The sequence below is a fragment of the Oryctolagus cuniculus genome, chromosome 3 (assembly GCF_051225735.1).
Source record: "Oryctolagus cuniculus isolate XC-2025 breed Fujian yellow rabbit chromosome 3, ASM5122573v1, whole genome shotgun sequence".
Classification (NCBI taxonomy): domain Eukaryota; kingdom Metazoa; phylum Chordata; class Mammalia; order Lagomorpha; family Leporidae; genus Oryctolagus; species Oryctolagus cuniculus.
Window position 1 is genome coordinate 33,152,003 of NC_142869.1, and position 23,831 is coordinate 33,175,833.

A 23,831-nucleotide genomic window follows, 5' to 3' on the forward strand; every position below is an offset into this window, starting at 1 on the left:
TAGCAGAGAAGAGGTAGGGAGAAGGAGAGCAATTTAGGCATGGGTGGCAGGGAGTGGGTTTGGCATGAAGAGAGTTGGTTTGGTGGTAATTGAAAGTATACAATAAGCAGAAAGTTAAAATAAGATTAGTAGGCCTTGAGCAAAGAGTACAAGGAAGTTAGCATCAGAAGCTGAGACCAAAAGTAAAGAATGTAGATTCCTGGGAGCCATGTTCAGTACTTTAGCCTTTATTCAAAGTACTTGGAAAGTTTATGCAAGGGAAGAAAGTAATCAAACTTGCATTTTATGTTATAAATATATAAAAATAAATATAAAATCTGTATGACTGTGGTATGGAAGAGAAAGACTGGTGCAGTAGTCCAAGAAGGAGTTAATGTTGGCCTAATATAAGATGGCAGACAATGAAAATGGAGAGAAGTGAGTAGATTGGAGAGAGGTTAGGGAGGCAGAATCTATAAAACTAAATGTCTAAGTGGGTGGAGGAGGTCCAATAAGAGAGAAGATGAAGGTAAAAATTATTCCCAAGCAATTGTTTGGAAATTTGGGTAGACTGAATTGTTTGGAAATTTGGGTAGACTGAATCATTGAAAAAAATTAAGCAAAACAGTAGTCTTTTTTTTTTTTTTTTTTGACAGGCAGAGTGGGCAGTGAGAGAGAGAGACAGAGAGAAAGGTCTTCCTTTTGCCGTTGGTTCACCCTCCAATGGCCGCCGCGACCAGCACGCTGCGGCCGGTGCACCGTGCTGATCCGAAGGCAGGAGCCAGGTACTTATCCTGGTCTCCCATGGGGTGCAGGGCCCAAGGACTTGGGCCATCCTCCACTGCACTCCCTGGCCACAGCAGAGGGCTGGCCTGGAAGAGGGGCATCCAGGACAGAATCTGGCACCCCGACCGGGACTAGAACCCTGTATGCTGGTGCCGCAAGGCGGAGGATTAGCCTAGTGAGCCGCAGCGCCGGCCAACAGTAGTCTTAATACTGAGGATACTCTTAGATGTTTAGGGAAATAGACCTAAAGGATGTAGAAAAAAGAACATATTTGTCATGGGAATGGTGACAAAACCCATCACAGACATGCTAAATGCCTGTGAGACCTTTAGAAGAAGATGAAAGAATATAGGAGGGTACATGCTTCTATGTAAAGAGGTAGGTCTAAACTAGAAATACAGATTGCTACTTTAAACCAAAAGGGAGTAAAGGAGATTGGCCAAGAAGAACGCTTGGTATGAACATAAGATGCTCTATACAATCATACATTTTCAACAGATTGATTAAATTATAGGATCCTACAAAGTGTAGGGAAAGTACAGAGAGAAGCAGGAGGAACAGGTTCAGAAGTGGTCCACCATAGTGAGTGCTTCAAAAGGATGGCAGAGGACAGCAGATGCTGTCCACAAGAAAAGATCTATTTGTGTGAATGTTGTAGTAACCTTCTAAACAATTGTGAGAGAAGCCACACTACAGTGGAATGAGAAGGAAGAAGAAGCAAAGCGGTAAAGATGACAAATATAAAGAATTCTTTCAAGGAGTTTTAATAGAAAAGGGCATATGGGAAGCAGCAGAACACATTGTTATTTTGTTTTGTTTGTTTGTTTTTGTCTTTTGGGACAGGAAAGACTTAAGTATAACTTGAATATACTTAAAAATGATGGAAAGAGATAATCAAAGATAGATAAAATCTGAAAAGAGGGGAAGTCAATTGAGCAAGGGAGAAGAGGATGGATTAATAGAAGAAAGTGTTGGGATTAGACTTAAAAGGAAGTGGGATTTCTTCTCTATTGAAAAGAAGGAAGGAGAAAAGGATGAATGCAAATGCTGATGGACCTGTAAGTGCAAAGACAAGAGATTGGAGATTTTCCAACTGGTGCCTTTTTGTTTGGTTAGGGTTTTGTAAAGTAAAAAGCAAGGTTGTCCACTGTCTTCTGATAGTGTGGAGAAATATTGAGGAAAAGGAAGAGATTTGGAAGAAGTAGATAAAGTTTACAATAAGTAAATCAAGTTTATGGAGAACAGAAAAGAGTGCTGATAAAAGAGACAGTGGAATCTGCATGTAGAGTGGAGGGCCAATTAGGGCTGATAACCATGAATTATTACAGTGCCTCTCTGCGTGGTTTACCACTTTTTCCCAGTGATGCCTAGCAGGTGGGACCCAGATGCAGAATATGCAGTTGATTGGATTCATTTAGGGTGGAGAGCCTCTACCAGGATGATTTTCCCAAAGGACAGTGGGGAGACATAATTTAAGACATGAGCCACAGAGTGATTTGAAGTGATGAAGAACGGGTTTGAATTAAACACACAGGCTAATAGGGGTGATTGAGAGGAGTTGAGGATTTAGAAGTTCTCATGGTGCTGAAAAACTAATGATTGCGAGTAACTAAGAATGCTACAGAGAAGGTTCTTCACTTGGACTCTATCCTTTGTGCTGTATCAGATGCCAAATCCCATTTTCTGTGGCAACGTTAGCTTTCTATATGTTAATGACTACAAAATGTGTTTCTGAAGCCCTTCGATTGCACCTGCACCTCATCTTATATGTCCAGCTGCTTGTTCGTCATATCCACTCACATACACTACAGATACCTCGAACTATACTTGTCTGGAATTAACTTCTCATCCTTGATCTCTCTCTACTAAAGTAAAGATAATCTTTCCAATCCAGAAAATAGTAGTTATCCCAAACTCTTCTGTCTCCCTCAACTTTTCCCTCCCCAACTACTCCTTGCCAAAGATACAAAATCCAAAAGTAACTTTATCGGCACTCCTCACATCTTTCCTTTTAGTGGCGACTGGGGAGTAATTCTGTCATTGTTAGTAGCTCATGTTTAATGAGTAGTATTGGGTAGCCTCTTAAAGGAGGTGAAGTCTAGCATAGTACTGGAAAATGACAAATGTTCTGGAGTTTTTGTTTCCCACTGCACATTTTATTACATAAGATTCTGGCCTCCTGTGGCATTTGTTTTATTCTTTTCAATATAATAAAAATAAGAAGTCTATTTTGTGACTGTTTATGGTATAAAATCGTTATACAGTTATATCAAAACTATGATACATTCTGTAATTATATGGCATGATGAGTACATGATAATATGTATGTAATGAAAGAAAACCTGGCTAATTTAAACTCTTTTAGGTAGAGCAGATTGTCCATATTATGCCAAAGCAGAACTTCTAGGAGACTATTTACAAAAGAATCTTCCTGATTTTCGGATTTATAAAATTACACAACATCCTGATGTTTGGGAGGTAAGAAGCCTTTACAGTTTGTTAGACACAAATTTGGACAAATTTGTGTTTTATTTTAATTAAATGCTAGCTAGTGTATCAGATTAGCTTCCAGTAATGAATAGCTGAATCCTAGTAAAGTAAGCCCTACTTATCAATCTCAAAATGTTATTGTATTCCTTAATATGCTAACCAATAACTAGCATAAGTTTTACTGTTCTCCACCCGCCCCTGCCAAGAATCCATGTAGATTATACAGAGATACTTCAAGGAGTTCATGGAAAATTGAAGTAAAAGTAAGTTTTATTTTGGTACCAAAAAATTAAAATAAATGAATATACAAAATCTTCCAAAAGAACATGGAAAGAGCATTATTGAAAAACTATGCCTAGAGAGATTCCCAGCACGGAGCCATCAGCAGCCAATATACCTGGTGGCCGAGAGCATAAGTGCCCTGGTGCCCTCTACATCCGATATCATCTCCTACAGTCCCACTGTTGTGTCATTTGGATACACATACTCTATACTAAGTTCACACCATCTGGTGACAGCTCCTCCAGGATTCTGGTTGGCATCTGACACTAGGGAGACTTTGTAAGCAGAAGGTTAGTCAGATTAACCATAATCTCCACCATACAAAGTTTCATGCCAAACTGATACTCATCACCTTTCTTTTCTACTATCTGTTCCCCTGCATTCTCTGTTGATCTAGGTTGCTTATTAGTATGGCAACCTACATATGCATCCTTAAGAAAACTGAGACTTAGTTTCTATTCATTGTTTAAAATATTTATTTATTTGAAAGGCAAAGTGGTAGAGAGAGAGGGATACAGAGATAGAGACAGAGAGATGGAAATATCTTCCATCCACTAGTTCACTCCTGAAATGGCCACAACAGCCAGGGCTGGGCCAAGCTGAAGCCCAGAGCCCAGGTCTCCTATGTGGCTGGTGGGGACTGAAACACTTGGGCCATTATTTGCTGCTTTCCAAGGGGAATTGGTAAGGAACTAGATCAGAAGTAGAGCAGCCAGGACTTGAACTGCCCCTCTGATACTGAATGCTGACATTCAGTGGTTTAACTGGCTGCACCACAGTGCCAGACACTCTGTTCCCTTTTGGGGATGTTACTGCTGCATTTGTTTTCAAAATTAGGTAGGCAGTACCAAAGATTCCCAAGGATAACCTAGATGCTAAATACCCTTTCTCACCTATGTTCAGTAATCAATGCCCCACACACCCCTGGACATCAGGTCCAATAACACCTGCCAGCATAGTAAGCCCTGTCCTTGTTTACTATTTTTTGGGCACAGCAGCTCAAAGTGATCAAGTGGAAGCCACAGCTCAATGTTTAAGACACTCTTTCTGTAATCCCTGGTAGAAGCACTGCCCCTTGTGATTTAGAACCTATAGAACCATACATTCTAGCTTGATGGGGATTTAGGATGCATAAATTCCCTAAGTGGGCCACTGGAACTGATGGTAAACAGAGTCACTCAATTCTCCTCTTTTGTTCCTGGACTTATATAGTCTACCTATTGGGACAAAACACTATATTAATTTATGGTGTATATTGCATCCTTTAAGAAGTTCCCATCCTTGTAAAGGTATCAGGCTCCAAGCTGGAACCTTTAATTTTGATTTCACCCTTATATCAGGCTGTATGATGTGATATATGAGAGGACCAATGGATCCCATCGTTATGTACCTAAAGCCACATTTCTTTTGCTACAAAGTGGGCCACTTGGTTTGAAGTGATGCTACCCATGATCTTTATGTTAGCAGTATGTTAAACATTCTGTAAGCTCTTGGCCCAGGTTCCTGGACAAAGTCTTACAATCAAGAAAGGCAGTTATTTTTTCTTTTAATGAACTAGTTAATTTTATTTGAAAGGCAGAGAGATAGGGAGACACACATACAGGGGAAGAAGGTATCAGTGGGTAGGGGGAGAGAGATTACCCATCCACTGGTTCACTCCTTAAACACTGAAAACAGCTGGGGCTTCTAGGCCAGGTTGAAACCAGGAGCTGAAAACCCAATCTGAATCTCCCACATGAGCCAGAGAGGCCCAGTGCTTGACCTTTCACCTCCTGCCCCCAAGGGTGTACACCAGCAGGAAGCTGAAATCAGAAGCAGAGCTGAAACTCCAACTCAAAAACTCCAATATGGTATGTGGGAGTCCCAAGAGGCATCCCAATTGCTATGCCAAATGCCCACCCTGGAAAGACATTGCTTTACCAAAATATATATTGATTCAAATCAAGGTCAATCACTGCTGTTTACAGGGTAGGAGTTCCATGTAATCAACATGCTACCAAGAGACTTTGGATGTCTTTGAAGGATGGTGCCATTATCAGAGGGTCAGCGTTAGTCTCTGTTGCTGACACATTCACTATTTAGTAGTAGCAACAACTGGATAGGCTTCGGTGAATGGTTACCCATTACCTTGGGTTGTTGCATGGCCTTTTGTGTCTATTGTAAATTCATTGTGCCTTCATTCATCTAAGTTATCTCATCTCGTCTTTTACAATAGATATTTTCTGGTAGATACTATCTCTTGGATTCTTTCTGGGTTTTATCCTCTCCATTGCCAGGAAGTCCAGCTCTATGACAGTATTTCTGTAATAGACCCGGCCTTGAATGGACAGCCATACCAGGTTTCTCAGTGATACCAGGGCCCTCTCACCAGAGTGTTTCTTATCACTTTGATAAATGGAGTCCTCCAGGCCCTTTCTGAGAACATGGTTGACTAGTAGATTTTCCCTCTTTCCATGGAAGGATCTTCATCCTTCCATCCACTTGCTTTTTGATTCCTTCTTTCACTGTTCTCCATGGGAATTCTGTGTTTTCTAATGTGAGGCATCTCTTTCTCCAAGCCTCTGTGAATCAGTCCAGCAACCACTATCCTCTCAGCTCCCTACGAGGGTAGGCACTCATGAATCGCAGAAGAATGATTCATGCTCACAATTCACTCTTACCCAACATTATGCTCTACTCTTGATCCAGCCTTCTCAGGCCCCAGCCAAGCGCATGTTCTCCCAGCTCTTGCCAGGATATCAAGATGGTGTGCTTGCTGCTGAAGGTCCTTTGGGACAGATTCCCTTTCCTCAATAGGCTTAGCACTACTGTTCAGGCTATGATGTGATTAGAGGGACCGTGGAGGGATCCTCATGGCCGCACTGTTTACTTTATGGTGAGATAAAGGCAGACAGATCTTCAATACAAGCAAGGGAAATTAACTACTAAGATTGTACTTTTACAGTAAGCTCATTACACATGCCTCCAGTGCCATGATTTTCAAGACCGCTGCCCTGTACTTTATTGATAACAGTGTTGTTCCCTGTGTCTCCTCAGATATTGTCATTGGAAGCCTGGTTTACACAGACCAGAAGTAATTATTTAAGCTTCTGATAAGTATTATCATAAATCAGGTAGTTAAGATGCCAGGTAAGATATCCATGTCCTAAATTGAAAAGCCTAGTTCAATTTTCAGCTCTAGCTCCTGACTCTGGCTTCTTGGATGCAGACCATGGGAGGAAGCAGGTGATGGTTCAAGATACTGTGTTCTTGCCACTCTTGTAGGAAACCAAGGTTAGGTCTTAGCCCAACATCAGCCACTGCAGTCATTTGGGGAGTGAATAAGCAAATAGAAGTGCTCTCTCTCTCGCTCTCGCTCTCGCTCTCTCTCCCATCTCTCTTTCCATGCTTCTCAAATACTTTTTTCTTGTTTTAACTTTATTTAAATTTACAAAAAAAGTTGTGACATAGTATGAAGAGTTTCTATATACTCTAAATCCAGCTTTCCCTAGTAATATCTTAGTATGCTACATTTGTCACAGTCTATAAACCACACCCAGCTTACTCTATTTTCAACATCACATATTAGTACAATATAAACCAAAAACTCAAATAAATCTATTTACAAGTATTTCAAAAATATCAGAAGTCCTTAGTTAACATTTAGCTTTTTAACTCATGCTGAACTAAATAAACTATTTTCACAGATTTGAAAAAGCAATATGAAAATGTACATGGCCCTAAGACTGGAAATATCTCATTTATAAGAAGAATAAAGGAAAGCTCAATCAATTTTCTTGATATCAATAAAATTGGAACACTGGCCTCTCTTCATAACTAAACAATTACACTTCAGGTCTCCTCAGCCCAAAAAGTAACTTTCAGTACCTTTTTGTGGTTAAGGAATTTGAAAAGTTTTCTTCCTTCTCTGGTGAACTTTTTCCTTAACTCATCAATATTTTCTATATTTGCATTTTACTACTTAAAGATATTTAAATTGTACTGTGTGTGCATAGCAGAATTCCAAACAAGTTAGTATTTTAGTGTTTGATATATGCCTTCACTTGGAATTCGTTCTGCAGGAGTGGCTGAGAGGTGTGTGTGAAAAGAATAAGTGGAGTCACAAAACATCCCCCATCATCTGGAGAGAGCTGTTGGATCGTGGTGGAAAGGGCTTGCTTTTGGGAGGATATAATGAATTCCTAGAGCACGCCCAGGTAATAGATTGCTTTACCTGTTCAAAAATTATCATTCTGTTACTTTATTTTTTAAATATCTTGTTCTCTGGGACATTCTCTCATCTTCTGTGCCACTTTGTCTTCAAAAAAAAAAAAAAACTCTCGATTGTTGCCATTGTCAGCCAGTTATCTATTCTTCAATGCCAACGTTTTCTTTCCAATATTTAGCTTTACTATGGAGTCACCTCTAGCATGTCAACTCAGCTGATGATGGTGATTGCTAAGGAGAACCTGAAGGCACATACAGAAAAAGAGGTGGAGGAAAAATCCCTAAAAGATCTTGTCAGCCCCTTGCAGGTCTGGATCACCAGGTGGGACAGTCACGCCCCAGGGTTTGTGAGATTGGCTTTGTGATAGAAAGGAAAATGAAAGGGGGTGAAAGAATACCTGAATGTCAAATTTGAGATACATATATGTACAGGTATGTGAGTGTGTGTGTTTATACACATGTAAATAACCCCATGTGTGTCTGTGTGTAATTATACATAGCCTCCAATATAGCCCCATGTGTGAGTTTTAGATATTATATACTATATACTACACACATGCATGCTACTTTGCATAACTCTGTCCCTGATAGTCCACTCTCTGTCACTCTTTCCCTCTTTCCCACTTCCAGCATTTTTCTTGGCTCTTCCTAGTGCACTCATGCACACTCTGAACCCCACTCCCCGTACTTTGCCTCTTCTCACCTCTGCTCTTCCTTCCTCCCAGTCTGGGACACCTGCAGCCTGTGTTGTCATTTTTCTCTTTGTCTTACTCTCTTTCCTTCCCCTCTCTTCTATCCACCCCTCAGTCTGTTTCTAACACTATCCTTCTCCCTACATGTGTGCATCCTAATATATGTATATATACACTCATTTAAAAGGTTGTTATTATGAAATATTTCAAATATAGGAAAGAATTAAGAATGATGCAATAAATGTCCATGACCCTATCACCCTGATTTAATAAATCTGATGTGTTATCTAGATACCTTTCAAAGGACTGAAATGACGTAGATACTGTTGAAACCCCCATTGTAGCCCTTCCCTGGAACCACTGTGAATACCAGAAATATCCAGATGTACTTTTGAATTCCCCACAGGGAGTCATTTCTGCTCACAGTTGGTCAGCATAGCTATAAAGGGCCCACATATTTGCTGAACTGTGGTTACAGACATATGATATGCAGACAGTGTTCACCCCAGCCATCTTTATAAGGATTTGCCTTTGTGAGAATTTGGAACAGATAGTCCTTTCCAAAAGAGTTACTACCTTATTGATGAAAGTATAAAGTAAAAGCGAGCTATGGCTATCAAACTTACATCTTCATGTCTTCAAAGGGGAATGTGAAAATGTTATTTGAATAATGGGATACAGCTCCTTGAAGTTTTGCTTTTTGAAGACCAAGGCTTCTATTCTATTTGGAAAGCCCTTGTAAGACAGCTAAATTACATATTGTGTGATTATTTTCAGATGGCCAGAGCAAGGGGAGATTAGTGAGAGTTTTTGTTTTGCTTTTGATGTCTAGCCTTTAAATAAAATGGCTATGCAGCTATGTGTATGATTACTAAAACTAGTAAATCATAGGGGCCAGAGCGTGGCGTGGCAGGTTAAACCTCAGTCTGCGGTGCTGTCCTCCCATACAGGTACTAGTTCAAGTCCCAGCTGCTCCACTTCTGATCTAGCTCCCTGCTAATATGCCTGGGAAAGCAATGGAGGATAGCCCAAGTCCTTTGGCCCCTGCACCCACGTGGGAGACCAGAGGAAGCTCCTGGCTCCTGGCTTTGATCTGGCCCAGCCCTGGCCATTGCAGCCACTGTCTCTCCCTCTCTTAATTTCAGATAAATAAATCTTTCAAATAAATACTAATGATAATAATAGTAAATCACCCTATTAATGCACATACAGAAGTATCTTAAAAATAAAGGCATTGAAAGGCAAATAATCCAATCATTCATAACCCGCCTTTGCATTCTGATTAGTGCAACTACTCCTGCCTGCTACCACCTCATTCCCATGCTGACAAGTGGAGAAGTGTTTGGGATGCAGACGGAAATTAGCCTGGTGCTACTAGGCAGCAAGCACGTGGAAGAACGTCTCAAAGCCCTGGTGATTGAGGCGGAGGACCTAGCGTCACCTCTGCTCCACAAGGTCTCCATCTGCACCAAGGAGGAGGAGGCCTTCCGTGGGGCCCAAGTAGTCATCATTCTGGATGAACACATGGACGGGGAGGTGTACACTTTGGAGGACTGCCTCCGCAGCAGGGTGCCCCTCTGCCGACGCTACGGGGGCCTGATGGAGAAAAACGCCCACGCCTCTGTCAGAGTTATTGTGGGAGGCAAAAGCTTCGTGAATCTTAAAACCGTTTTGCTTATGAAATTCGCCCCAAACATCGCGCGCAACATGATCGCAGTGGCGATGGGCGTGGAAGGTGAAGCTAAAGCTGCGCTGGCCAGAAAATTGAGAACAACACCCGCCTGTGAGTGGACGCCTTTGTGTATGTTTGTTTTTGTATTCAAACAACGTGATTAGGAAGCAGCTAGGAAGAGCGCTCCTTCCAGAAGCATTCTGGAATCTAGACTAGGACGAAGCCATAGTACTGAACCCTCTGTATACCTCTTGCCTATACATACATACATACTTAGAATAAATCTGTAAGTTGGGTACAGTAAGGGATTAAAGGCAAGCACTAGCAAAAAGAAAATAGAACAAGTACAACCACATACTGTATAAAGTGATTTTTTTTAACTCTGGAATTTTCTATGTAATGTTAAGACACTTGACTGTAGGTAACTAAAATCATGGACAACTGTGTCCACAAACATTCTTAACTGGCCTTTAACTGATTTTTTCTATCCTTATAACAATTGATAAACAAATATTCAATATAAGATCTCTATGAGTCAAATCATTTGAATCCTAATATTCCTTTTTTTATGATAATGTTCAAGTAAGGTTATCAATGTTGTTTAAAAGGAAACAGGGTGCTGGCACCACGGCTCACTAGGCTAATCCTCCGGTTCTAGTTCCGGTCGGGGTGTCAGATTCTGTCCCGGTTGCCCCTCTTCCAGGCCAGTCCTCTGCTGTGGCCAGGGAGTGCAGTGGAGGATGGCCCAAGTGCTTGGGCCCTGCACCCCATGGGAGACCAGGCTAAGCACCTGGCTCCTGCCATCGGATCAGCGCCGTGCGCCGGCCGCAGCACGCCAGCCGCGGCGGCCATTGGAGGGTGAACCAACAGCAAAGGAAGACCTTTCTCTCTTTCTCTCTCTCTCTCTCACTGTCCACTCTGCATGTCAAAAAAATAAATAAATAAATAAAAATAAAAATAATTTTTTTAAAAAGGAAACAGGGCTATTTTAAAGTGGCTTTGCCCCACTTCCTGTCTGTGTAAGCATGCTAGTGCCTCAGTTTCCTCATCTGTTAAATGAGGATGTTAGCAACACCTACCTTCTGCAATGGATGCAAGGATTCAGTGTTCCTAAAGTACTTAGAAGCATCCCTGGCACCTGGTTAACATCCCCAGGAATGTTAGAACTCTGATACCAGATCAGCTTGTGCCGCTGTCAGTCTTTGGGCTGCTAGACATCAGAATCATATGAAGATGAGACTGCATCCAAAAACGGAAGATCACATTGGACATATGTTGGCTATCTGTGCCCTTAGATGGAGAGTCCACTGAGAATGGAAAGAGGTATCTCGAGATGTGATCACAGAATGCTGTTGGTCAAGGTGACAACAGACTTCAGCATCAATGACTATTTGTAAGGCCCTGATCTCACAATGAGAGCTACCTTATCTCCCCCCCCTTTTTTTTTTACAATGAAGGCCTAGAAATTATAACTTCTGTTATTTCTGTATATGTATCTTTTGTATTTTACTCTGGAGTCACTGTAAGATTGAGACAAATTGATTCTGAAATTATGCAATAGGAAATGAAAACATTTTTCTAGCCATTTTGTCTGTCATCACCTTTTAGATAGTTATTTACATATCACAAAAACTCTTATAGTACCCTGATAAAAAAGTGTTAAAAGGCCATGATACAAATTTTAAAGCAAAGTAGGTGGGATGGGGAGAGGGGACTAAGGGCTTTCCACCAGAAAGCTGCTCTCTTATGTGTCTGCAAGTACCATAATTCTAAGCTGTGCTCTACTCCAAGCCAATAAGCATGTGAAAATCAGAAATAAAAGTGAAAGAAAGTTAGGAAAAAGAAAGAGGCATTGGTGAACGATGGTCAAATTAGAATTGTCAATGTAACAGCAAGGAGAAACTCAGCAACAACAAAAAAATAGTTGAACAAAATGACATGAAAGTGAAAAACCACCAAGGAAATCATCCAGGGATCATTCAGAAACCAAGCTGGTAGTAAACTTTTCCAGAAAAGCAAAGCTCAAGAAATCCTCCAAAGATCAGTCCCACGGCTACCACTATTTCTTATTTATTTATTTATTTATTTGACAGATAGAGTTAGACAGTGAGAGAAAGAGACAGAGAGAAAAGTCTTCCATCTGCTGGTTCACCCCCCCAAATGGCCACTATGGCTGGAGCTACGCTGATCTGAAGCCAGGAGCCAGGTGCTTCCTCCTGGTCTCCCATGCAGGTGCAGGGGCCCAAGCATTTGGGCCATCCTCCACTGCCTTCCCAGGCTGGAGCAGAGAGCTGGACAGGAAGAGGAGCAACCGGAACTAGAACCAGGCGCCCATATGGGATGCCAGCACCGCAGGCAGATTAACCAAGTGAGCCATGGCACTGGCCCCAGCTACAACTAATTCTCAGAGCATGGCTTGGTTGAAACTCCTTCCATGGCAAGTGAGAGGAAGTGAACTCTAAGTGAAGTCCTCTAGATGACTTCTGTTTCACATAACTAATGAGCAGAAGACACTGTTCTTATTTCAGGCATAACTAGATGCTGGGGTTTAAATGATGACACCAGGACATGCTTGTGCCTTCCCTTGGCCTATCCCTGATCTCTGCCGTCCTCACTGTTGGTCTTATACTCAGGCCAGCTCTAAGATGTGACAAGATGGCCACTGGCATCCCCAGGCTCTTATGCTCCCAGCTTACTCTCACAGTTAAAAAAAGGGGAGGAGGGACTGAGCTGAGCTGATCAGGAGCCAGGAGTTTCCTCCATGTCTCCCACATAGGTTCAGGGGCCCAATGACTTGGGCCATCTTCCGCTGCTTTCTCAGGTGCACCAGCAGGGAGCTGGATCAGAAGTGGAGCAGTTGGGACCTTAACCAGCACCCATATGGGAGCCCTGTAGTCCAGGGCTTTAACCTGCTGTACCACAGCATCAGCCCATAGGGTCCTCATGTTGTAACACTTTCATATCACAGAGGATGAAACCCACCTGGAGAGTTAAGTGGTTTCCCAAATTTCTACTCCAGTCCACAATCAAGGACTCCTTGTCAAAATCAAAGTAAAAAGCTCCCCCCTACCTCTGTCAAGCAAAATAATTAAGTTAGGACCAACGCCAATAGGAGAACTTTTGGTAGGAATTTCTTTTCTTTCAGAAAACATTTCTTTGAACTTAATCATATATCCATACCATTCACAGAGCACTATGAAGAGTCAAATGCTGGTGATTATGGTGGGTACCCACAGCACTCACATGGATTTAGGGAATATACTTAGATTCTTTTTATATCAGAAGGAATAAACATACAAACAAGAAGTAGGCTTCAGACACCATTTTATATTAATATATTTTGTTGTAATTGATTTTCATTTCTATTCTTCACAGACATCAAAGATGTGATAATTTGGGGTAATATCAGTGGAAATAACTACATTGATCTGAGGAAAGCTAAGGTATACAACTACAAGAGTGCCATTTGTGGACCTCCTCATTACTCACAGCCTGTTTTAAGCTTGATTTTTGACAGGTACGGTATGTTTTTAAGTGATGCTGTTAGCAATGTTAAATGGGCAATAATCGCTATCATCTTTAAAATCTTAGAAATCTTTGCTCATTATTTGTTCTTGTTCTCTACTAAAGAAATATAGGAAACTGCAGAATATCAGTTAGTCATTCTCTACCCTCAATTTATTTGGTTTTGAAATTATGAATCTTTTATTTCAGATTATGGTACTCTCCCCTATCCCATGGTTTCACTTTCTGTGGTTTCAGTTATTCATGGTTAACAGCAGTCCAAAATATTAAATGGAAAATTTTAAGAAACAAAAATATTACATTCACATGAGCTTTATTACATTATATTATTATTTTATTCATTATTATATTATTAGTTCTTTTTAACTATTAATTATTTTTCACTTCTTACTGTACCTAATGTTTATATTATACTTTACCATAGGGGAAGTATGTATAGGGGAAAAAACACACTATATATTTAAAGCATCCAGTACTATCTTCAGATTCTTTTTTTAAAGATTTATGTTTGTTTGAAAGGCCAAGTAAAGAGAGAGAGAGACAGAGACAGAGAGAGATCTTCTGTCCATTAGTTCACTGCCCAAATGGTGGCAACAACCAGAACTGGGCAAGGCTGAATTCAGGAGCCTGGAACCCTAGCCAAATTTCCCACATGGGTGACCGCCAAATACTTGAGCCACATCTGTTGCCTTTCCAGGCACATTAGTATGGAGCTGGCTGGGAAGCAGAACACCCAGAACTCAAACTGGCATTCTGATACAGGACACCAGCGTTGCAAGCAACGGCTTAACCTGTGGCACCACACATTGGCTCCTGTCTAATTTCTGACATCCACTGGAGATCCTGGAGCATATCCCCAAAGAAAAGTAACTGTAACTTAAAGTCATTCATATATTCCCTTAAAGTTATGTCTAAAGCAAGCATATATGAAGGAAATCTTATTTAACATAAAGCCAGAGATTTGCCTCCATGTTGAAATTAGTTAAAACATTTGGAGAAAAAGCAATAAGATGATGAGCACTCTGGGCCATGCTGCTGTTCTGTCCCAGGAGAGACAGCATTGAGAGGTGGTAAGTAGGACAATCCTAGGACCAGGCCACCTGGATAGGAAATTCTCACTCAGCCACTTGTTAGCTATGTGACATTAGAAACATTACTTAATCTCTCCATGCCTCAGTTTCTCCCTCTGCAAGGTGGAAATGGTAACATATGGATAAGGTCATTGGCAGGACTAAATGGATTAATACAGATAGAGCATTCAGAGCTGCGTCCTAAACACTGGCATTATGATGAGCAGAGGAAGAGAAACGGGCAAGAACACCTTCGAAGCATTTTTGTAAACTTTGTTGCACATTCCCAGTTATAGCTTCCCTTAGCCTTATCTTACTTTCCTTCTCCTCCTTAGACTTAGAACTACATCATGCCTAGGAAATGATGGGTCCTGGGTTCACCTTCCTAGGGCAGAGCCAGTGTTGCACGCCGGGTTAGTAAGGTGGTACTTTAACACCTGCTCTAGTCCTGCAGGCCTTTTCGCTGAGTTTAGATTTCAGAACATAGAAATATAACTCTTTCCCTAATTCTCAATAGGAATAATTCAATGTTTATGAAATTGTTTTATTTCAAATAAAGGATATCACTTGTTCAAAGATAACATCTACATGGGACAAATTCTTTGTAATGCAAGAATTTTCATTAGTCCTGACTACTTTTTTGTGTTCCATATTAATATTATTATGTTTGTAGTTTCAAATTTAGGGATTTCTCTCTGCCACAAAGCAGTATTTTTCAATCTACCTTTTATGCGTACTGAAGACACTTAAAGAAAAGGCACACCAAGAAATGTTTCTAATTTAATTGTGGGTATGATTTCTTATAGTGAATTCCATTGATCCAGGGAGCATCCCTTTTCATTTCCATTCCACCCTCCACTGTAAATTATTTCTTTCTCTCCTTACAGTGAGTGGGTAAAAAAAGAATTTGTGGAAACTCTGAAAACTTTGAGTGTCACAGGAAGACACTTCGGAGGCATTTTAGCTGCACACAGTATAGCCACCACATTGAAATACTGGTACCATGGCTCACCGCCTGGGGAGATTGTGTCTTTAGGAGTATTGAGTGAAGGTAAATATGGGTCTTTCATAAATATTTTTAAACTTCCATCTGTGCCTTGTGGTTCTTCTTCTGTGTCCTTACCTGTCTGAAATTAATGTGGACCCCACAGTTCCATAATCATTCAACCATCCATTCAGAAATTCAACAGTATTTTGTTTGAATGAATTGGAATCATACTTGGGAATTAGAACTGCCCTCTTCCTTCAGGAAACTTACTGCAGGGTGAAGGAGTGCCAGATGCATAAATTAAATAGTCCCGTTAGGTTTGCCTCATTGTACTCTGCAGATCAAACAAAAGCAAGGTCACTTGTAGGCAGAAAGCAGGAGGCATCAAGATGGGCTTCATAAAGGAGATGACACTGCAGGAAACCTTAAAGTCTGAGTTGTGCTGGTCTGGAGGTCAGTGTGGGGTGAATGCTGGACACAGGAACCCCCAAGAGCCAAGGCACACAGGCAGGGTTCAAAGTGGCACACATCAGGACCCAGACCTTAGGGTGCGGCAGCACAGGAAATGTGGAAAGGGCACCCTGCACCCCCAGACACTGTATGTAAGTGTTTACAAGCTTCAGCTTTGATCTACTAAAATCTCTTCACAAAACATCTATCTTTGTTCCAAAGTACAAAAGAGAATAGCTGATGTTCTGTGCCCCGGAGATTCTATGCACAGCATGTCTTCCCTTCTTGTTTTACGGGCTTCCTTAGCTGACAGATCTGGGCTTCTCTGCAGAGCTCTAGCCTGGGATACAGTGGGCTTGGATGTCGGGCTGCCACTTCAAACCACATATGCCAAACTGAACTGTCTTCCTCCCCAATCTGGCCCACCTCCTGTATTCCTTATGTCCTTAGTAGGACCTCCATCTTTCCCATTGGTTTGTGATTACCGTGCGAATCAAGGACATCTCCCAAAGTCCCCCAGTCAGAATTAATCTGACAGGCACAAAAAATGTTGCTCCTCTCTCAGAGAGCATATTGGAGTGTGCCTGTTTCTGACTTAATTGCTTGTGTCCCCTTTTGTAGACTGTCTACACCCTGAGAGCAAAGACTTTGACTGGCACATCTTAATATATATATATATATATTTTCTTTTTAAACTTTTATTTAGTAAATATAATTTTCCAAAGTACAGTTTATGGATTACTATGGCTTTCCCCCCCATAACTTCCCTCCCACCTGCATCCCTCCCATCTCCCACTCCCTCTCCCATTCCATTCACATCAAGATTCATTTTCAATTATCTTTATATACAGAAGATTGATTTAGTATATATTAAGTAAAGATTTCATCAGTTTGCCCCCACACAGAACATAAAGTGTCAAATACTGTTTCAGTACTAGTTATAGCATTACTTCACATTGGACAACACATTAAGGACAGATCCCACATAAGGAGTAAGTACACAGTGACTCCTGTTGTTGACTTAACAATTTGACACTCTTGTTTATGGCGTCAGAAATCTCCCTAGGCTCTAGTCATGAGTTGCCAAGGCTATGGAAGCCTCTTGAGTTCGCTGACTTCGATCTTATTTAGACAAGGTCGTAGTCAAAGTGGAAGTTCTCTCCTCCCTTCAGAGAAAGGTACCTCCTTCTTTGATGGCCCATTCTTTCTACTGGGATCTCACTCACAGAGACCTTTCATTTAGGTGTGTTTTTTTTTTTTTTTTTTTTTTTTGCCAGAGTGTCTTGGCTTTCCATGCCTAAAATACTCTCATGAACTCTTCAGCCAGATCTGAGTGCCTTAAGGGCTGATTCTGAAGCCAGAGTGCTGTTTAGGACATCTGCCATTCTATGAGTCTGCTGCATATCCCGCTTCCCATGTTGTATTGTTCTCTCCCTTTTTTATTCTATCAGTTAGTATTAGCAGACACTAGTCTTGTTTGTGTGATCCCTTTGACTCTTAGACCTATCAGTGTGATCAATTGTGAATTGAAGTTGATCACTTGGACTAGTGAGATGGCATTGGTGCATGTAATCTTGATGGGATTGTATTGGAATCTCCTGGCACACTTCTTGGCTGGCTCATCTTTAAGCTCCTTGCCAAGAGCTGAATTTTATATGATGGATGCTCAGTGAATGTTGTTCAATTGAAGTTAAGGTGCATGAAGACTGCCATAGTTTGAATTCAAATCAGCATTCAATCTTTTTAGGAAAATAGACACTTTATCGTTGTTTATAGAAAGTTTGGTTAAACTTTGTAGGAATTTCAAAAACAATGTTACGTGCACCCCCATTTTTATAGCAGTTCAATTCACAATAGCAAAGATATGGAACCAACCTAGATGTTTATAAACTGATGACTGAGGCCGGCGCCGCGGCTCACTTGGCTAATCCTCTGCCTGCAGCGCCAGCACCCCGGGTTCTAGTCCTGGTTGGGGCACCGGATTCTGTCCCGGTTGCTCCTCTTCCAGTCCAGCTCTCTGCTGTGGCCCGGGAGGGCAGTGGAGGATGGCCCAAGTCCTTGGGCCCTGCACCTGCATGGCAGACCAGGAGGAAGCACCTGGCTCCTGGCTTTGGATCGGCGCAGCATGCCGGCCGCAACACATGGGCTATAGCAGCCACTTGAGGGGTGAACCAACAGAAAAAGGAAGACCTTTCTTTCTGTCTCTCTCTCTCACCAACTCTGCCTGTCAAAAAATAAATAAATAAACTTATGACTAAACAAAGAAAATGTGAGAGATATACATTTTGTTATATATGATATATGTATATATTTGATGAAATATTACTCAATCATAAAAAAGAATGAATCTTCGTATTTGAAACAAAATGGCTGCAACTGGAGATCACTATTCTAAGTGAAAGAAGCCAGACCCAAAAGACAAATATCACATTTTCCTGTATTTGTGGAAACTAATAGAGAGAGTATAAAAATCACGTGGATGATTGTGTGGATGTCCTATCACTTGGTATTTAGTCATCAATATTGCTTCCCTGAGTTGCTAAAAAGAAAAAGAGACCTGTGTTATACTGGAGAGAAAAGGATCACTTTCTGCCTACCTGAAGCCATACTCTACAGGTGAATTCTCACACATTACCCAGATAGCCAGTTTTTCGTAGATGAAACAGAAACAGAATGAACAGAAGACTGGGGAGCTGTCTTGGGAAGTCTGATGGATCCTGATTTCCTGTCTGTCATCAATTTCTTACTCTAGTAACTATTTTCAGTGTCCATAATGGCAGAAATAATTTCCTTATGTTATTAAGGTGTCAAATGGGGGGGCAACTTTATGTGCACGATGCTCAGTTAATAATAAATATTGTGAACCTTTTTATTTAGAGAACATCCAAATGGAGACCTGGGGGCTGCAAGGAAATAGCCAGCCTTCCTGCCTGCAGTTTTCTTCCCTGTCCCATCCAACATAGCCTGGCTGTGTGACTGCCATGGTAGATGAGAAGAGTGGAGGGTCAGATTGAACAAATGACACCTATGTGTGTGTGGGTGGGAAGCAGGGCAAGGAAAAGCTATGAAAACAAACAAGAAGAATGCACGCAAGCTTTAGTAAAGAAAGACTGCCTTAGGGCCTGGATTTTGGGAGAAATACAGAAGGAACAATTGTCCAAACTTGGATAGGTACTCAATCAATGCTTGCAGAGTGACTGCTTTGGTGCTCCCCAGAGAAGAATTCTCAGAAATTCAGTTCTATCATTATCATTAAAGGTCATGTATTGTATCTGTCCTATAATGATGTCTGTCTATAATGCTCAACAGGAAGTGGTTTTTTTAAAAAAATATTTATTTATTTGAAAGACAGAGTTACAGAGAGACAGGGAGAAGTAGTTAGAGAGAGATCTTGCATCCACCGGTTCACTCCCCAGATGGCTGCAATGGCCAGACTTGAACCAGGATGAAACCAGGAACCACAAGCTTCCACTAGTTCTCCCACATCGGTGGCAGGGGCCGATGTACTGGGCCCTCTTCCACTGATTTTCCCAGGTTATTAGCACGGAACTGGATAGGAAGTGGAGCAGCTGGGACTTGAACCAACCAAGGGTCCCAGACAGTGGCTTTACCCACTACACCACAATGCCAACCCCAGAAAGTATTTATTTTTCTGATTTCATTTTTTTGCTTTGCTTTATGTTTGCTCACTGCAGGCCAATTTGGTATTCCTGAAGGGATTGTCTTTTCCATGCCTGTGAAATTTGAGAAGGGAACTTGGGTAGTTCTTACAGATCTCAAAGATATTGAAATAAGTCAACAAGTAATGACCAGAATGACAAATGATCTGATTCAGGTAATGTCAGAATAAATGCAAGAGAACTGACTTTGCTGATAACCTCAAATTGATTCTTCTAGGCCAAAGTATACATTGATTTTCTGTGGGTTTAATTTGCATCTTATTCCTAAAAGTAATGGGGCAATAAAAGTTTGAAGAAATCAGCAGAAGATCACTACCCATTTACTCATATAATTTCTGGTGTGTTAAAAATATTTGTTGATGGCCAGTGCCGCGGCTCAATTGGCTAATCCTCCGACTGTGGCGCCGGCACCCCTGGGTTCTAGTCCCAGTTAGGGTGCCGGATTCTGTCCTGGTTGCTCCTGTTCAGCTCTCTGCTGTGCCCTGGGAAGGTAGTGGAGGATGGCCCAAGTCCTTGGGCCCTGCACCTGCATGGGAGACCAGGATAAGCACCTGGCTCCTGGCTTCAGATTGGCACAGCGCGCTGGCCATAGTGGCCATTTGGGGGTTGAACCAATGGAAGGACCTTTCTTTCTGTCTCTCTCTCTCTCACTGTCTAACTCTGCCTGTCAAAAAAAAAATATTTGTTGATTATTTAAAAATCAAGAATCAAAGAAATTTTTTGTTAAAGATAATTTAAGTTGGTAATTGTGATCATTTAGGTCTTTGATAACTTTCTTCAACAGGAGAAACTTGTTGCACTTGGAGACCTGCCAACTTTTCAGTCATATAAATCAGGTAATCAGATGTGGTGCTTCATTGGACTTCTATTAAAAGAGGTTGAGAATACTTGTTATAACTGAATCACTAATAATATAGATAATTATAACCCATATTTTTTCAGTTTTGAACTAAATTATTTTCAGAATAGACTACCAAATTGAATGTATCCTTTAAAATAAAATATCTCCTAAAAAGTATTTGACAACCAGTATGACACAGATTCCAACCAATTAAAACAGTAGCTGCCTGTCAGAATGAACTAAGAAATTGACAGATGACCAAGGAAGGCCATTGTTGCAGACCAGAGACCGTTTAGTTGGATCGAAGTACAGGCAATAATATGATGGGCAGAGACCTAGATGAAAAGAGGTTGTGAGCAGAGGATGTACTTTGGGGATTCAGATGGGATTCTGACTGATGGTCAAGATATCAGGAATAGGTCAAACTAAAAGAAGCCCAGAGGCATGCACGAAGGAGAGGGTGCAAGCACAGAGAGATATGTGGGAGTTCAAGGGGACACTGCTTTAAACTTCAACTCTTGTTCCCAGAATTCGGAGCCCCTCTGTGCGGCTTCTGCAAAGCAGACTAGGACTACAAATCCTTTTCATGAGAATGGACTCCAATGCGGTCATTCTAAATTTGACTCCATTGATTGCTAGTCCTAAATTTTCCACCTATACTTGTATGATGGAGAAATTTGTGAAAGAAATGGCTTGATTTGCTACAGTGTTTTTATGAATAAAAGTGAAGGTATACAAGCATACCTCATATTTTGATTAGTCCTGACTGTCACTTTTGGACCTTGCTGCATAAATAAATAAATAAAATGCTATTTCAAGATTTCAAAGCCACAGCAGTGTAAATAGTCAGTGCTGTGTACCTTCTTCCAGTTTGGAGATCTCTTCTTGTTAATATGTCAATGAGGTGATTCATGTATGAGGCTTGTTTAATCACTTAAAATAATTTGATTCTTGATTTCCTGACTTTTAGAAACTGATTTATCCAAAAGACATGAAGAATTCATTGTACCCCATATAGATGACCACCAAGATGAGCAAAGAGTCTCAGATGGTAGGTACACAAAAATGAAAGGAAAATGTCCACTTTATCTGGGGGTTAATATTCAGTTTAAAAGAAAGGAATTTGATCATCCATTAGCCATGAAATGAGAATTAAGTCACTCATCACTCTAATCCTATACGCAAAAATAAGATCGTATTTTAAGTCTGTTTAAATCTTCAGAGGAAAATACCAGATGTTCATTGAGCATCTTCTTTGTGCTGGTTGCTATGAGAGACATTGCAGGACACAATATGGAAGTTATAGCCACACAAACTGTCTAGGAAAAATAAGCATTGGGATTATTAAGATGTAAATTCCAAGACACACATTGAATTTAAAATCTTAATAAAACAGTGTAAGGCAGGTCAAAAGGAAGAAAGCATCTAACAAGAAACCAAAAAATTACAAGAAAAAGAAAGATCGTTGAAATTCATGGAGAAAATGTAATCATTTCTTGAAATCTATTGGACACTTAAGATGCTTAAAGAGAAAAAAAATAGTATTTATTCAGAAACTGTGCAGGTTCAGATATTCAGGATCAAAAAGTTCTAGAGATATGCTGCTTTCAACAGTTGCATATATTGAGCAGTGGTGTACTGTACGCTTAGAAATCTCTTAGGAAGGTCAATTTCATATTAAATTTTTTATCAGCATAGAATGAAAGAAGGGGGAGAGAGAGAGAAGGAAAAAGTGGAATGGGAAGGAAGGGAGAAAAGTAACTGTGCTAGATGCTAGGCACGTAGAAGTTAATCAAAACTGATACCTACCCTTGAAAAGGCCCCCAACCTTTGTCTAGTGTAGGAAATAGCAAGGGATATCTTAATCTATTTGGGAACTGCAACAAAAATACCATGAATTGAATGGGCATAGAAATAATAGAAAATGATTTCCCACAGTTCTAGAGGCAGGAAAGTACAAGTTCAAACTTTGCCAATGAAGCTTCTGAAAGGGGTACCTTCTCACTGTGTCCTCACATGGTAGGAAAGGACAAAACTCACCCTTGGTTCTAGAAGAGCACTAATCTCATTCATGAGAACACCACCCTTTCGCCCCCGCATAGGCCCCATCTCTTAATATCATCACATTGGGATTTAGATTTCAATGTATGAATCTGGGGAACACAAACATTGAGACTATTCACAACAGGTAAATGCTATGATAAAGAGAGGCCCAGGTATAATGGGATCACATAGGTGGTCTCCTAACATAAGGCTGAGTGTTAGCAAAGGCTTTCTAGAGAGATGACAGATATGGGAGTTGGGTCTAGAAAGATGAGAAGTATTTAAACATGCTGTTTAGTGGAAAGGAGGTTTGCAAGCAGAGGAGTGATTAGGAAATAAGTTGTTAAAGGTATCCCATCAAAGGGAAAAGAGCATGGATGAAGCTGGTATGTCAGGTGATTGAGACGTGGTTCAGAAGTACAAACCTAGGGAAGTTTAAAGCTATTCAGAAGACAGTAAGTAGGGAAGCTCAGCCACAGCAGACAGTGCAAAAAGGATGTGTAAAACTGGAAAGGTAGGAGGATCATCTACTCTCAATCAGCTCAAATCACCACACAGAGGAGTGGGGGGAGCTGAGCCACAGAATAGGTCTATTAGAGGTCCGGTCAGTGAGATGGTGGCTCTAGGTATCTGAACAGCACATTGCTCTTACAGTTGGCCCAACCACTGTTAAACAATACTTAAGGAAAAGACTGAGAGCATTAAAGTCCTTGTGAGAAAATTGTGAGAACCAGTAAGAAACTGGCAGTTTTCCAGTATGAAGAATGAGAAGGCAAAATGTAGATTATGTGTTCCCAATTCCTCGTTAGAAAGATTTCAGCTGCTAATCAAAATTTTAGGTTCTCAGTCCCCCTACCAAATTGTAATCTTAGGCAAAGTAAAGTACTTTAGTGAAGATAAAATAGGGAAAATAGGCTTGATTTCAGGCTGTTTTGGGGACCATTGTGGAATGAGCATTAGAATCAAATATAACTTCTTATAGTGCTTTCCATGTTGTGGATACAATTTCCACTACTTTACATGGGTTCTAAAATAAATTAATGCTTAATGAAATCAATTTAAAAACTAGCATTTTTCCCATTGAAATAAAATAAAATCAATAAATAAAATGTAAATGCCAGTTTTTC

General features: G+C 40.8%; 1 protein-coding gene across 3 annotated transcripts in view; it reads left to right on the forward strand.

The window, feature by feature from the left end:
• MDH1B (malate dehydrogenase 1B) overlaps nucleotides 1-23,831 on the forward strand; it is a 28,296-nt gene that overhangs the window by 1,311 nt on the left and 3,154 nt on the right. Inside the window, exons 2-10 of one of the 3 annotated variants that reach the window (XM_008259043.5) lie at nucleotides 3,131-3,243; nucleotides 7,599-7,733; nucleotides 7,923-8,065; nucleotides 9,722-10,218; nucleotides 13,483-13,624; nucleotides 15,590-15,753; nucleotides 19,836-19,975; nucleotides 20,605-20,656; nucleotides 21,632-21,712. In XM_008259043.5, the coding sequence (XP_008257265.3) occupies nucleotides 3,131-3,243; nucleotides 7,599-7,733; nucleotides 7,923-8,065; nucleotides 9,722-10,218; nucleotides 13,483-13,624; nucleotides 15,590-15,753; nucleotides 19,836-19,975; nucleotides 20,605-20,656; nucleotides 21,632-21,712 (1,467 nt within the window). Of the gene's footprint in view, nucleotides 1-3,130; nucleotides 3,244-7,598; nucleotides 7,734-7,920; nucleotides 8,066-9,721; nucleotides 10,219-13,482; nucleotides 13,625-15,589; nucleotides 15,754-19,835; nucleotides 19,976-20,604; nucleotides 20,657-21,631; nucleotides 21,713-23,831 lie in introns of those variants that run through there. The other 2 variants (XM_070070310.2, XM_089329976.1) reach the window with 2 other exon arrangements.